Source organism: Hermetia illucens, chromosome 5, assembly GCF_905115235.1.
Source record: "Hermetia illucens chromosome 5, iHerIll2.2.curated.20191125, whole genome shotgun sequence".
Taxonomy (NCBI): Eukaryota; Metazoa; Arthropoda; class Insecta; order Diptera; family Stratiomyidae; genus Hermetia; species Hermetia illucens.
Genome location: NC_051853.1, coordinates 30,077,174 through 30,094,208, shown reverse-complemented (window position 1 = coordinate 30,094,208; position 17,035 = coordinate 30,077,174). Strand labels below are relative to the sequence as shown.

Below are 17,035 nucleotides of genomic sequence, written 5' to 3'. Positions count from 1 at the left end.
TCCTCTCTAGGATGCCTTGATTGGCGGAAAGTAATTCGCGGGCTCATGGTCGCGCTGGCCACTTTCGGTATGAAAACCACACGCGCGTCTGCAGGAGTTCGGTAAAAATCCGAAAAGGTGCGCTTCCAGTAGATCTCCACAAGGCACGCCACAACCCTTTTTCGTTGTTGATCATGGCTGGTATTGTGCCATTTGACCATGCAGATTTAAAGAATACTACTCGCTATCACAGATTTATAGAATATGACCTCCAGCAAATATTGTAACGCCATAAATTTTGGAAATTACAAGTCACTGACATTATCAAATTCTAGGAGAACTGAATGAGTCGACCCATTCAAAGCTAGAACTGAATACCCATTAGGATTTCATTCAATGGATGAGTTGTCAGTTTTGGACGTTTCTTGATTTCAATTTGTGAATCAAAAGGCAATAAATCAAAGAATCTGTGAACAATCTAGTAGCGTACAAAATTTGCCTATTGTATTGTATCGGTCTTGATGGATGAAAGAACCGAATATCCTGCATAAACATTGACAAATGGTGTCGGGAGCATTACTCCTAAGAAAGCATAGTAGGCATTAGCATTTGGTCCATCCATTTCTCATCTTTCTTCCGCATGTTTCATGATAGTCGAAGCCTTTCTTCAACTTTCCAATTACATATTTTTCCTATATGTACACGCTTCTAGCCTGCGCGACTGTTATAAACCGTGACCAAATCAATTGGTCTATGCCGGGAAATTCTTGCGGATATTTTCCTTTTGCATCTTCTGATTGATGACTACAACACTCCATTTGGTAAAATGGGGCGGACAAGCGGGCGGCCAGCACTTTGTGGATTAGCACTTTCCTCAAATTTATCAATGTCGAAAAACGCCAAGGAGTGTAGGAGGACTGTTGCGTGAGTCTTCTTAGGAGGGTGATGGTATGTATATGTGTCCACTGTATTGAATATTGTGAACCGCCTGCTGTTATTTTTATTGCTCTGACGATGGGAGTCACGAGTGAAGGCAAGGATCCTAAAAAAAGAGATTTAGATGTTGCAATAAACCGCTGCATTTCTGCTCTATATGTGAATGTGCAAGGGTATGTGTTAATCTAGACTGGAATTGACGTGTGGGAGTATTTTAGTAGCGACAATGTATATTTTGTAGAGAATAGAAGGCGGCGAAGGTCATTTACTCCTGGCATTCATTTCGCTGAATATTCAGAGTTGAACATTTATATTATTGATTTATGATACAACTATTAGGTTGGTAGTACAACAGGATATCCAGATGCATACCAATGAACTCTTCCATATGAGTAATTACGAAAAGCTAAGTCCATTCATTGTAATTTTCATCCCCGTGACAGTGTCCTTTGTTCAACTTGAAAATTGGAGGCTGATACGCAAGAAAAATGAGTTCGAGTATTCTTGCATACTTTGCAGATAACTTTATCCTCTGCACCATATTACGTAAACGCATGGATTCTACATTATTTGTTGTTCCTTCAATGGATGTGAGAGTCGCCGAACGGGCAAATGACTAAGCAGTAATGCAAAACAGCTTTGCGAGTGAAGAGCATTTACTGTAAAACCCTGAGTACAATAAATTCGTATAATTTATAACTTTAGCGAAGGAGCTCGCGCTTTTATAGCTCAGACTCGAATGTTGTTGCTTCCACCATCACTACTGGAACAGCTATCCTAAGTTATTCAGAGTAGCACCTCGAAAGACGATGTCTAAAGTCAAGATGAAAGGAGTTAAGGAGAAGTTTACGAGCTGCTGCCATCACTGGCACCTGATATATGTTGCGCACTTAAACGGGATTGCCTCCCTTTTGTTGTGCGCGTCTAGTGACAGTTATGTGGCTCAAAGATTGATTCCAAGGATTACGATCCAATGTGTCTTGGCATCATTACTGTATGTGCCTTGGCAAAGAATGAGAACGGTAGTAAAAAGAAGAAATTGTGTGGAAGATCAAGATTTTGGTTGTAAGATGTTTATGGTACATATGCTAATAAGCATTCAGCGAGAAATTGACTTATTTGTGGTGCTGGAAGTTTTCGGGAGACCGGAATGTGTAAAATATTTGCCACGACAGATCCGAATTCGGAATAATTTATATGCTCAGGAAAATATAAATCTGTATAAGAAAAGTACCCATGAACTGTGAGGATACATCAGAGCGACAACATTCGCCGCCATAGAAATAAGACGATTGAAAATCCGTACCACGAGACTGTCATTAGTGTGCCATGTGAGGGCGAATTTCTTTTCAAGGCCAGGCATATGATAAGAGTTATGGTGTGTACATATTGTTCGTCTCATACTTTCCAGTAAACTTTTTGTACTGAACGGAGACTTTTACTTAATATTTTCTAGTAAGATATTCAACTAAACTTACCGGTTCCCGTTTGGGGTATACTCGATGTACTTGCAAAAGCGGGTGTCTTTTTCCACCCTTTTTTATTCCAGAAGCTTCTAGCCTTAGATTCAGTTTGAACTGGTTGGGGGTTAACACTGGATGACACTTCAATTTTTTCCTTCTTATTACTTTTACACACACTTGATTGCAAATTGTACGAAGAACGTCCCGGCACGAATCCCGAACTTTGTCCCGAATCTTCTTGAGAACTTCTTTGTGACGATCGACAACTTCCACTTCCGCTGTAAAATGAACTAGACGTTGCTCCTCCAGCAGCAGCGCTACCACTTGCGGTGACCGCACTTTTTCCCTTCCTGGTCATGAGGTTCGATAGTGCCGCATTAGTTTTATGATAGCGTAAGCTACCGATATAACTAGCGCCACTACTTCCACTGAAACCACTATCCAAATCACCGCAGAAAGCAGGATTGGTGCTGCTTACGGGTGATAAAAGCTCATCTGTAGGACCGACAGCATTTAGCATTTCAGTGATATTGTCAGTACTTTTTCTGTTGTGTTCTTCATCATCTTCGGTGGGACTACCACTTGAGGTAGTCTCTGGCATTAACATGGCTTCCACTGAAAGGTTTAGTTCTCCTAAAATTTTTCTGTGGTGATTTTGTACACGTCGAAATTCTTCCTCCACCATATTTTGGTTGATCGAAACTAGTGAGTTACCAGTAGACATGAGAAGTGCCACTCTATCGTCACTTGCGATCTCCTCATAGAAGTTTTCATGTGTTGTATAGCGTGTTTGATAGGATTGACGAGTTGAAGGAGAAACTAGCAATTTATTGCGCTTCCCTTTGGAAAGGAGAGCTCGAATAGAGTTAGGTGGTGGAGGTCGTGTGACAGGGAGTTGTTCAGGCGGAGGAATGTTTGAATGCCGCATTGCTGCGCCAGGTTCATAGTAAGCATACGAATAATCTTGCTGGATATGCTGTTGCTGCATTGGATTCATTCCAGGACTATTTGATTTTTGTGAGATTTTGTCCATACTTGAAGGTGCAGTTGACCTGGGCCATTTCACCTGAAATAAAAAAAAATTAACATGAGTCTATCGTTCTGTTTATACTCAACTAATCATTTAATGCGAAATAGGCTAAATTCCTGGGCTCTTTACCTATGAAGGAATTCGTATTTTTCATATGTATAGTATCTTATTTGTATGCATCACAGCCCAAAATACAAGTACAAAGCCAGCACCGAAAAAGGACACATATTGCGTCCGAAATATGTTTTTGCATTTTTCAAAAATAAATTTATATTAAATCGGAAAACTTTCTGTTTCTCTTAACAGTTTTATTTAAACATACTATAGAAAACAATTGGGAAATGGATGCTGCAATAACCGCAGCTAAAAGATGTCCTGGAGATGAAGCTCAACAAATGATCTTCACCACCACCTGAATAACGTTATCATTCATACGGCTACAAAGATACTTTGTCCCAGCCGCAAGAAAAGTCGGAACAGCTGGTTTGACGATGAATGTAAGCTAGCAACGGAACGGAAGAATGCCACATACCGAGTAATGTTGCATTCTCAAAGAATGCGGGCTCGCGCAGAGACTAATCACGAACTCCGTCGAGCGAAGAAGCGACTTCACAGACGGGAAAAGGAAGCCTGGGAGAATCCACAAGTCTGTGAACTAGATAAGTAAAGGGAGCAACCGCACCAGGCCTGGAAGTTTCACCAACAACTCAACAGGATGAAGCCCTATACACCTCGATGTTCATCCTGCCGAGACAAAGAGAGAAATCTGATTTCCGACAGAATGGGCATATTGGAGCGATGGGTTGAGTACGCCAACTGAAGATGACGGACAAATGTTGCTACCACCATGCATGGAAGAAAAATTCCGTGCAATTCATCGGCTTGAAAACCATAAGTCGCCAGGAGCCGATGGAATTACAGCCGAATTGGTTAAATATGGAGGCGACCAATTACACCAAGTGGTTCATTAACTGTTGCTCAAAGTACGGGGCAGCGAATCAATGCCTGGCAACGGGGCAACGGGGTATTATTTGTCTCATACATAAAAAGGGGGATATCACGCAGGTCAGCAATTATAAAGGTATCACGTTGCTGAGTACCACCTATAAGATATTCTCCGCTATCTTGCTAGGCCGGATAACCCCATACGCCCAGAAAATCATTGGCCCACACCGAAGAAGCTCCTTCTTGAGACCATTCGACATCAACAACGGTCGAGGACAAGGGGATGTCCTATCATGTCTTTAAGTTCACCCAACTGTTGACCTATGCTGACGATATCGACATCATGGGATCTTGGGCTGCACATCAGTGAAGGCAAGACAAAATAGATGGCGCCAACGTCAGCACCAAAAAGCAACGAACCAACATCAAACCGCACTGGTCAAACGGGAAGAGTAAAGATAGGAGACTACAACTTTGAGACCGTTGATAATGTCTCCTATCTAGTGTCGAAAATCACAACCGATAATAGCTACGACGATGAAATCCGCGCACGGTTGTTGTCAGCCAAAAAGCCTATTTCAGCTTACAAAAACGCTTCCGCACGAAACGTCTCACCATAGGGCCAAAGCTCTTACTGTACAAGAGAATGATCTTGCCAGTCCTCATGTATTCCTCGGAGACTTGGGTTCTTAGGAAGAAAAATGGCAAATTCGTGGCCGTGTTCGAGAGAAGAATCCTCTGAAGAATTTTTGGCCCCCTACATCAGGATGGACGATTCCGTAGCCTACACAATGACGAAATCGATGAGCAATGCCATGACCTTCCAGTTGTGGAGAAAGTTCGGCTCAATAGGTTACGGTGGGCGGGTCACTTAATCCGTATGGATGAGGATGATCCCACCCGGAAAGTCTATATGGGTAATATCGATGGTAGAAAAAAAAGAGGAGGCAGACACTGCCTGAGATGGAGCGATGGCGTAGTTCAGATCGCCAGACAGCTTTTAGGGATATTGAATTGGTGGACCTCGGCGCAAAACCAGGATGCTGACACAAATGTACTAGGTTGCCAATTAAGTTGTGGTTCATTTGTCATTTCATTATGCTCTAAGATTTTGAAGGGTAAAGATCGATTAATGGGCAATTCTTCGTCCTCGTAGAATGATGTCAGTCTTTGCGTACTTACGTCAATCCAAAAAGGAATATGTGCCATCCCATAAAAATCAGGGGCGGCTCATCGGAGTTTTTGTAACAAACCCTGTGAGGAACTGTAATAAGGGTTTCTCAACACTGCCTAAATAGATGACGACGGAGAGAGTAAATCAAATATCCCGACCTTCGCTTGTGCACAGAAGGGGTCTGGTCGAGAGCCGCCCTCGGAGGGTTTCGTCAAAGGTAAGATAAGAATCCCAAAAGCGCGCCAGAGAGGCCGTTGACGATTTAACTTTTTATCAACAAGCATTGGCCAGTGTTGGAGTAGAAGAAACCGACACCCTAAGGCATTAAAGTCCAAATTGCACTCTGGAGATAATAAGAAAGGACCCAGGCGAAAAAGAGAGCATAATTTGGAAACGAAACCGCCAAGAAGCATTGGTAATAACAGCAAAAGAGGGTATATTCTATGCTAAGCCTGCGTAGAATGGCCTAAACAGATCCTGATTCGAAGGAGAGGACTGATGTTCAAACTATCGAAGGAAAGAGGGATTACAACCATCTACAAAGAAATATCGATACTCGGCAAACAAGCCACCTTTTGGGTACGTCGGCAATTTGTTATTTTAGTATGCGAAGATATTGACAAGGTTACCATCAAGGAGCAAATTGGCGCCGCATTCAGAGATGCATTGAAACTGCGGAATGCAGATAGCCGCCCTAACTCTTTATATGTGTATCATCAGCTAAGAAAGCACAGTCGACGAGTAATGTTCACATCGGAAGAAACGTGTCTAGACTACGGAAACAACTTTCACTATAGAAGTGCTTTATACGTCTCGGGTTCAGACACATTGCGAAGAATCGCGCAAGCACCATGAGATAGAAGTTGAGTTGAAGATGTGGAGGAGAACATTTTTTGGTTAAGGACTGCAATAGGAACTTTCACCGTTTTCTATCTACAGCAACCAAGGATCCCGATAACAACCGTATAGCTGATAGCACCAGGTGTCCAGCCTGCAGGATTGCTTTAAATACCTAACTTGAGTGAAATGCAACAAACGAAAGGAGTAGAACTTTACACGAAGTTTTCTCCTGCCTAAACATTTTTTTGACCATTGCTGGAAACGTAAATACGTTTAGGCGTGTAGAGCTACACTATATCGTCGATCTTACTTTCATAACTGTTAGCGAAGAGTGTACCATTAAACGAAATATATTACCTTTGATAAGCACAGGAAATTCTGACCCGAAGAGATCAGATAACAGGTTGGTTATCAAAATCATTTGGTGAAGATACATTTCTGAAGGTATTGCGGTAGAATACCGAGTTTACTGGAATGGTTATAGATAAAGTGCCCATAGTTGACTCAAAAAACACATCGAGCGCGTGAAGCATTCATGCCAAAATATGCACACTCTCAGAAGTGCAGTGCAAATGACCGGTAGAATGCGAAAATAGCGAAATCCTGTACCGAACGTCTGCAAACTAGATAGTGAAGTCAGCCTCGGAGAAACATGACAAAGTATGTAGAACGATTCCTCTTGCTTCAATCGACTTTAGTATGAGGCCGGCTACAACCCAGGGTTAATACAAGTTGGTTACGTTGGCAATAAAAGGTGAAAAGCTGGCTCATATTATGTGCTCCAGTTTGCTGTGAGACATAGTTTCGTCATAGATCCCCCAATATCCGAAATCTACATCTCCATCCGTATCAATAAGGGCCGAAGACATGCATCTTTCAACTACAGACGAGTTCTGGGTTAATCTTTAACAAAAAGCTGAAGGTAGCAATTGGAATGTCACCAAGCATGCCTACAAGAAGGGTCCTTTTCCGTACGGTGTAAATTACAAAAGCTTGCATTGATCTTGAAGCTAGCTAAGCCGATAGGTGAGCCACTATTCTATAAACCTATCTGAATAGAGTTTAGCTTCCGTGAGGCTTGGACAGTAGCTGATGCTACTATCATAAAATGGTGTTCGAGCTAACCTTCCGGGTGCTTTGATGAATGGAAGTATTAGGTAGTGATGACTCTTGGCATCACGAAAGAATAATTTTGCGAAATAGAATCATTGAGGCGCTCATTGCTGATTCGCACATACAGAGTGGTCATAACATCCTATCATCTCGATGAAGTTGAAATCTATTCGATCGGGATTATGTGGACGATCAAATTTTGATTTAAAGACTCTCCGCTGAAGTTATTGAACAAAAAACAGAGTTGTTGCTACAAAGTGTCGGAAACTGCTCAAATTTATATCGGTGCACATCCTATTTGCTCTCAGTCATCACAGAAATACCCGAGAATAACTTTCGATTCAATGCTTAGCTTTAAACCTCATTTAAGGCTAAGTGGATGGAAAGCATCGACTAACTGCTCAATATTAGCAAGGATGCTTCCAAACATATTCAGCCTGAAACACAGCTAGTGGTTACTATTATTATACATATCGGGCTAAGCCCTCTCCGATTATGCTACGCCTACAGGACGACGTCGTATGAGGCAATATGCGTAATTGAGGGAATGAGCTGAGCGGATATTTAGGCAATCGACTTGAGGCAAGCTATTCCCTTCTTAAGCGAACACGGTAGGTACAGGAAGTACCTCCATGTGTGAAGGTGCTAATGAAGATGCAGAATATTTTGCTTCACCAGCCAATATATTATAACACAAGGAGAAACCTCGGGAATAAGCTAGGATCCCATTTAATGGTGGAAAATCTGGTAAGCTACATGGTGGAATCGGATGCAGCATGGAACGAAGTTGGTGCAGCGGTGAAGTGAGCGGCTAATAGAAGCAGGAGTTGAATGGAAACATGCTTGCGTGAAATATTCGATGAATCAGTGCCCTCCAGGATATCAGACTGAAAAGGTTTCAATGGACGTGCCTCATACAGACGGTATTCAAATGCTCAAAAGGATTGAAGGGTGATAAGGCAGCGGAGATTTGTAGCAGGAAATGCTTGACCGATTCCGAGGATGAAGGCAGTACATCACTCTGATGCGACCGAGGGGTCCAAACAGTTGGAGGATTCGCCTCGTTTAGACCAAATTACATGACTTAAACGACCTCACTTTCAGAGCAATTAATTATCATTAGTGTCCACTTTCATTACCAGTTCATATTAGCATTTGGTAAAATGAATCATTGTAGGTAGATTTCATTACCTCAGCTTTAGGGCTGTTTTATTTTGTGAATATTTTCAGAGAAAACTAGTAACCGTGCTCCATTGATTTTCATTCAAGTGTTTTCTCCTTTTATCGAGGACTTTAACATCAATTATTAGCCAAATCAATTAACCATCTAAAACATTTTCGTTTCTAATGAATATCTATAATATTTTGATGTTAAGCATTTACCTGAGATGTCCCTGCCACTGGTGTCATTGCAGGTGTATTACTCGCCTGGCTCATATTACTCCGCATGTTACAATTGTTGCCTGCACCCCCACTATCAATTGCACGGCTAGTTCCGAATGACCTTCCGGTGGCGGCGACAGGTGAAATAATCCCTGGCTGAATGCTGGCGGGCTCTTGTTCCAAACAAACTTCAATGGTGTCTAGGTCGTCCTGATATCGATGTTGCAGCCCATGTCCAGACTTTATCCTTCGATTATGACTCCCTTCTGCAATGTCGGCACCAATACCACTGTTATCACCATCAATATTGGCGCCTGAAAAATGTCCCATGCCGTCTGATGTTTTGGCGGCGAATTTCGACGACGGCACTCCCACTCCCACAACCTGCATTTGTGGGGGTGGATAGTCTGGCGGTGGTGGGAAATTGGGAAAGACGTGGGCAGATGAAGGTGAGAAGTCATCTTGGTGATGGCGACTTGAAGACCCGCCAAAGTGACCAGCACTTGAGCCGGGAAACATACCAGGATTGTTGGGATCGAATCTCTCCTCTTGCATAATGGGCTTTTGCGGGTAGTGAAAGTGTGGGAATCGCTGTTGCAATTCTTGTTGGTGATGGAAGTGATGAGGTTGCAATGGCTGCTGATGGACTTGGCGGTGGTGATGATGGTGATGATGAGCTTCTGATGGATGCAATTGTAACAGCTGCAATTGCTTCTGTGTTGACTGTAACTGTGCCTGCTGAGCGTGTTGATGCGATGGTGTTTTGTGAAGAGATTTTTGTTGTTGTTCTTTTTGAAGTTGTTGCTTTTGTTTGTTTCGGCGACCACCCAAACAGGTCTCCATTGCACATTGTGTCAGCCGACAGTCAATGGTTTGAGTAGTCTATCAGCTTCTGAAATGGAGAAGAAATAGGATTAAAATTGAAAACATGATGATAGTTGTTGGGTAATTCTATTCCTATAGAAGGGAATATTTCAATGATTCGAGGGTAGATGATATGACCAATACAATAGGAGGATGCCATTCAGTTCTATGCAGAACTTGTAAATTTGAAAGAAACCCAAAGCAACAGCGAGAAATATCTGCAATATTTTCAGAATAAATTAGAGGGAAAATGTAGTACGCTCCTCGTCATCGTGTTTTACAATGAGTTTTACTATTTCGGGAAACCAAAAGGCAGACAGTTAGTCTTACTTGACTGTCGCCTTTAAGGGTACTAAAATGACAAGCACATTACCCAGACTTTATGAGAAATAAAGAAATGGACCATCACAATCTAAGCCAAAATGGGTGGTTTTTAATCAAAACGTTCATATATTTTGATGACAATGAAATATGCTAATAAAAATATATCAGGAAATTTGCATTTGAATAAATTTTGGTTTGGTGTGAGGGTTTGAGCTTCATATCTTATCTATATAGCAGTATGGCGTTATCACTGCCACCCCATTTTTCGTCGTGTCCCCGATGAAAAACGACAAGCAAAGTTGATGGCTCTCCATTTTCTGTGTCGCTTACATGTGCTACGCAGACAGGAATTGTTGGTTCGCTGGAATGCCTCTATTACATTTTTATGGATATTTTTTCCTCAAGCAGAAAGAACGTTACTATTTCTGTCCTTATGCAAATTTCTTTAGATTTTTTAGGGGCCTTTATTTCTTCTCCGTTTCTAGGTATCTGTTTAGCGATGTTCTGCAGGGAAGTGATATGCTCCACATATATTCGGAAAAGCACTTTGCCTCAAGGATGTCTGGGAACTATTCATATCATATCATACAAATGCTTAACATATATTCGTATACATGCATATATTCGACTGTCTTCAATAAGAATGAAGTGAAGGCAAGTTTTTTACGACTTGTTGATAATTTCATCTGGCTGCAAAGGTTTTATTCAATTGAAGCTTCCCTTATCTACTTTTACTAGTTTTTTACAACTGGGCCGCAGTGGGTGTTATTGAATCCTTCGGTAACATTTTGTTAACTTGTATTCCATCGAAAAGATTTTCATCGGTATATGTAATTCGATGAGCTCTGAGTACCGCTTATTTTTCAAATAAAGGATTGATGCATTTAAACCATATTAGTGCCTGTATCTTGTTTAAAATTCTACTAGCCAATTTTAAGCTCTGCGTGAAAACAGAATATGTCTAAAACTAACAGAGAGATAAGAAAAATTACCGTCTATCTAAGCAAGTTACTTTACCTCTGGTGACCGCTGTCGAACTTACTTGTAATAGGAGGAGGGGAAATAATTCGTGTCTCTTGAACAGAGAAAGCAAAATGAGACTCATTCATTTTTCTTTTTGGGAAGTGGAGGTCGATCGTTGTTATTGCAAAGGCATCCGAAATTTCACATCCCTCTATATTACAGTCATCAGGTACCCAGAGTGATTCCACCGTATTAAGTCTAGAAATAGAATTCAAACGGCCTTCTGTTCGTTAATCACCCAGGTTGCCAACCTTAGTATCGCATATAATTCAGCCTGGAAAACCGTTGTATATTGTCGCAAAGGAGTTTTTATTCGAGAGGTAGACTCCGGGTCCAGAACCTGTTCTGCTTTTTGAGCCATCGGTGTAGAGAACCTCCGTATATCCCATTACGCTTGGACTGCACAGTTTTCTATACGTTTCAAGAAAATTTCATATCTTCTACCAAACACCTCAGAATTAGAAGGCATTGCAAGGGCTGGATTCAGTTCTCCCAATAATTCCTGATAACTCTTCCAAAACTCTGTGCCCGCCCACGTCCGTTGCATCCTCAGATACTTGTATTTAAACGAATTAGTCTATGAGCTGCTTTCAGTGCAGTGCTTTCAATGACTATATCGAAGAGCTGCAAATTGAGTAATACGTTTAGAGGTACTCCGGATGTTGCACTCATGGCACCTGCAATACCCATACACTCTGTTCTTTGAACTTTTTGTCTTACCTTATTCCACCACATCGCGGATGCATAAATAAATATCGGTCTAATAATAGCAACGTATATTCATTACCACATGAGGCCTGAGTTCCCATGTCGAGGCAAAGGCGTGCCTGTACAGCCCCTAAGCTTATTATCTAGAATAACTCCCAAATATTTCACTTCTTCGGAAAGTTGATAGACTTACTGCCAATTACATGTTGTATACTTCTACACACCGTTCCGAGATTCCGATCAACAGCTAGCAGGGCTAGGTTACCAGCATACGCTTGAGCTTGTGTTGGCAAATTTTACAATTCGCATAGTAATGAGTTTATCAGTATAGCACACGGGAGTGGCCACAGCACACCAGAAGCAGTGAGGCAGCCTTTCGTTGCTATTACATAGCGATTAACATCCACTTCAGCGCACAGCATAGATGCACTTTTAGTTAGTTTAGTTTACTGGGGACAGCCGCAGCTTCGAGCACTCAGGCCATTGTTATGCTCATTGTATTATCCCCGTAAATTGCCTATTCAACGGTTTCCCGCCTACGGCTTTAGCGAATCTGAGAACATTCTCCAAAGGCAGAGAGTGTGCAGATTCTTCATTGAAGAAAACCTTGCCAAGGTGTCTTCGTCTGAGATCTGAGGAGGCCGGGCAGCTACATAAAAAGTGCAGGGCCATCTCCTCCTCACATTGGCTGCACATAGCCGAAACCACCACCCCAATCTTTTCCATATGGTAGTTTAATCAGCAGTGTCCCGTTAAAAGCCCTACTAGGGTTTTCATGTCCCACTTCTCAAGGGACAACAAAAATGCCGCTCTAGTGGCCCTAAGCACTTTCACAAGGATTTTCGCCTGTCGGCAAGAGTCCAATTTCTCCACTTGGCTGAGTGAATCCTTGTAATTTCACTCTTCAGAGTAGACTTGACATTAGATGGTCGAATTCCAAGAGCTGGTTCTGGCCCCACCATTGTGGATCCAGACCCTCGGCGAGCCAGTCTGTCAGCACCCTGGTTAGAGTGCCCCGGTACCTACATCAGGAATATTTCGTTCAGTCAGTCAAGTTTCAGCAGCACGTGATGACAACTCCACACCAACTGGCCTGATATGTCGTTGCTGTTTAGTGGTGATAATACCGCCAGACTGTCTAGAATATGGTGGTCATGTTTCCGAGGAGTCGAGCCAGTTCTATAATCGGATTCCCCGAGAACACCCCTGCGGCTGATCTGTCCTCCATGACTGATTTGTCGGTGAAGATTATTAAGTCTGTAATTTAAAACACTCATGGCTATTTGTCGACCATTCTTCTCTTTCGGTGATGACGACAGTGTATGTCTTTTCAAAGACGAATCTGGAAACCATATAATTGGTCGGCATCAGAGCTACCGCATATTTGTCAAAGAATTTACAGATAGACGCATGATCGTGTGATTGGACGCCGTTCCACGCTCCAATGGTATCGAGTCTATATGCATCATGCTTTATTTAGGATAGCTTCAAGTGCTGCAGTCGGCGTGTTACTCATTGCTTCAGTAATACTTAGGCAATCAAGCCTCTGAATCTGCGTTAGCAGCTTCCTGTTAGCAAAGTTTAATCTCGGCCACGAGACGATGCATGCATACGTCAAAATGAGTTTTATTATTACACATCCAGTCTATCCATATTGCTTAAAGCCCCCAGGTCTTACCTATGGCATTCCTACAGCACCAGAGCAATCTGCAGGATTCCTGATATTATTCCTGGATATGGTGCTTCCACGTTAACTTGGAGTCGAAGTGCATTTCTAAATACTTGACTGTTTGTGCCAGCTGGATTTCTGTTCCTGCTAAGGTAGGTAGGTATTACTAGCGGAGGAATGATGCCATCCGGACCTGCAGACTTGTATTTACGGAACGAGTTAAATGCCCATTTTACTTGCTCCAGTGATACTACTTTGCATGTCAGATTCCAGTCTCTCGGTTGAGGGCTGTAAGCACCTGTTAGCCCCGAGATTGAATTTTGGGTGCTGCCTGGGAAGTGTATTTCAAGCAAATGGTGTCCGTTTCTTCATTGCTTTCTGTGTACCTCCCGTTCTGTAGACGTAAATAACCTAGCTTCTGGCTACGTTCTTTAACAAGAATCCACTTGCCTCAAGTTGCCTCAAGAGAGTTAGTCTCTTCGCAAAAGCGTCTCCATAATGATCGCTTAGTTATTCTTATGCTCTTCTTGAGAGCTTTCTGTGCCTCTTTATAGCGATTCCAGTTAGCGTCTGAATCAAACTTCAAATCACGATTGGGGAGCATCCTTGCCGTTCTCCTTTGTTTTGCCAAATCCGAGTTCCACCATGATGTTTTACCTTTCTTTGGCATCTTGAGTGGACAGCTTTCTTTGAAAGTTTCTCTCATGCTAGTTGTGATCATCTGGGTTGTCTTCTCAATTCCAGCAATGGATTTGATGCGCTTGCCAGGGATCGTGACTCGGGCGCTCAATTCTATTTTGTACGTCACCCAGTCTGTCTTCCGCGGATTCCGAAATGAAGTGGGTAGAGGTGGATCCATGCCCATTACGAAATCAATGCGTCTGTGATCCGAAAGTGTGATATCGTTTGATACTTCCACTCTCCGACCAGGGCTGTGGTGTCAGGGGATGCCACCGTGATGTCCATGACCTCTCGCCTGACTACGTTGAAGAAAGTGGGTTCATTACCTAAACTAAGAGTCTGCAAATCGGTTGCTACTAGATAGTCCAGTAGTCTCAATCCTCTTGCATTGATGTTGGAACTTCCTGATCACATATGGTGAGCATTGACATCACATCCTGCTATTACCTACCTGCAGATAGATGCACAATGACGCACAATTGACCATTCCTTCAATGTTCATGAACACCCCCATCATGTACTCAACTTTCAGAGCTGCCTCGTCTATATTTGAAACCAAAGAATGGAGAGCTAGCTTGGAAAATATTTCTTAACAGTCGCTCTAAGTGATCTATATCCCGATAGCATTGCTGGATAGATGCCATCCATGCCAGATGCTTTGAAGAGTTCAAATTATAGTGTGGCAGCTCTTACTTTTTTCTTGGTAACAACCGCTCTCGCAGTGTTCCAATTCACACTGCAAGAACCGCCAACTCCCCCTGATCAATTTATTTCACCAGTTCTCCCGAATGATGTACTTCCAAGAGCTCATTGCTCTTACAAGCATGAATCAGATGTCGTCTAGTTGATTTCCTGAGTTTTTGCAGTTGGCGGACACATTAAGGAGGGACGATAATTGCATTTCTGGCTATCTGCTTTGCCAGTGGAATCTAGTCTTCCAAGATGGCCGAGAAGATCGTGAGAGGAGCTGAAGCACTTTTTGAGTAACCGTGAAGCGATGGCGCGTAGGTGTGGTTGACGCACTATTCTCCACCAAGGAATAAATGGTAACCGTATATAGACGGTTTCTTAGAGGAAATTAAACCCATTGACGAAGTATAGAGTTGGTATGGCTGTCAGGGGATCTTAATGACCGTGTCTCTGTTCCATCAGAGTGTGACAGAAAAAGTATTGAATTATTATTCTCTCCCCCGATAACAATATTCGGGTTAGCTTACATTTACATTATTTCGGTGCCAATTTTGATGTGCTGGATTTAGGGCACTTGAAATTTGACAATAATGTGGAACGGAAGAGTCATCGAGGGCCCAACTGACCGTACCGGGATGACTGGTAAAGTAGCGAGCAAGGCAGTATCAACGGCAGCATTACAGAAGCAATGCACTGATGGTGACGCTGTACTTTCGTAGTTGCCAATAGTCAACCTGGATTGTTTTTTTCGGTCGTCCTTAATTACTGAGTCATTACAATAGTGAAAGTAACGGTTAGAGAAATTCTTAAAAGTAAAAGTAACGGTTAGAGAAATTCTTAAAAGTAGTACAACTCTTGGTTCATGGATTTATGGGATATTTTAAAGTATTTAAAAATGTCAGTCGTCCATGTATTTAGAGTCGATATATAAATACTTTTATAATCCCTTTTTATACCATTTTTTTTAAGGAAACAAACTCTGTGTCTTCTGGTGATCTAAGTAAGTGAAAGTCCTTATAGCCGCACAAAAACTGGAGTGGATTAATATATAGCTAGATATGTTCAAACACAGTCTACATTGGCAGAAGAAAAAATGCTAACCTAAAAGTCTAGACAGCGCACCTTAACGCTAACAATGATGGCGTTGGGCAGGAAATATGAATAACGTGATTTGACAAGTTTGTAATAAACGCTTTTTGAGAACAAAACCAACTATAATAAAATGGGAAAACTATTAAAATTCTGCTTCTCTTATTTCTCCAGTATTGGTCTCAGCTATCATGAAGCTGGCCTGGCTTAATAATAAGCCATTTCTTGGAATTTTCATTGAGATGAGAATTGAAAGAAAAAACTCTTGAAACTTCCTTTCGGCTAGAAAGAAACAAAATGAGTTGTTGAAAAGATCATCATTAAAGTTATATTTATGCAAATCCTCAATCAAATCAGTGTCACATTAGCAAGACAATGAATTGGATTTATGGAGATGAAAACAGAAGCGAAAATATTGAACAAGTTTTTGTTTAATTAATTAGTTTTTTTCTGGGTTAAGCTTAAGGTTATTCTGGGGTATTTTTCAAGAATTTTAAGAACATTTGTGACTAAAATAGTTTACTTGCTTTTGTTATGTAAATTTTAATCAAGAAATGCATGTAGATTTTAATTTATTTCCTAGATATTTTCAGGAGAAGTTGGGCGATCGTTTTAAATAAAAAGTAGGAAATCTGATAATTGGATTCGGAAAGGAAAGCATGAAAAACTGGAATCTTCTTCCCGTTTTAGTACCTAATAAAGCTTGGAATGAGGAATCAAGTACTGCTTGTTGATTGAGAATACAATTTTAGCTTTCACAAATAAGGAGTCAACTGGGGGTTACAAGTATGGTTTTTAAAGTGCTTTTTTTTAAGAAAGTTGATTGATTTAGAGGACCACCCAATTTAGTTGCATCATTGTAATAAAGAAGCAACTCAACAATGAACTTTAACGATTCCTGGCAAATAAATCATTGTTCACATTTCGAAATGCTATGCTTATATGCTTGCGGTTAATAACTAGGTGCGCATAATGAATTAACCATGATTATACGGTTTTTGGAAAATTCCTTGAGATCATGTCGAATCATAATTTCCGAGGACAGGTATTCATAAAGTGTTTAGTTTTCCATGGACATTGACACTTATTGAACCGCTTCCCATATACTTGCTACTGATGAACGT

At 41.6% G+C, this 17,035-nt stretch overlaps 1 protein-coding gene across 1 annotated transcript in view; it reads right to left on the bottom strand.

Annotated features, from left to right (window-relative positions):
* LOC119656538 overlaps nucleotides 1–17,035 on the bottom strand; it is a 460,384-nt gene that overhangs the window by 282,339 nt on the left and 161,010 nt on the right. The window contains exons 4-5 of the mRNA XM_038062884.1: nucleotides 8,864–9,755; nucleotides 2,394–3,444 (exon numbers count right to left, since the gene is read on the bottom strand). Coding sequence (XP_037918812.1) covers nucleotides 2,394–3,444; nucleotides 8,864–9,706 — 1,894 coding nt within the window. The 5' untranslated portion in view covers nucleotides 9,707–9,755. The remainder of the gene's footprint in view (nucleotides 1–2,393; nucleotides 3,445–8,863; nucleotides 9,756–17,035) is intronic.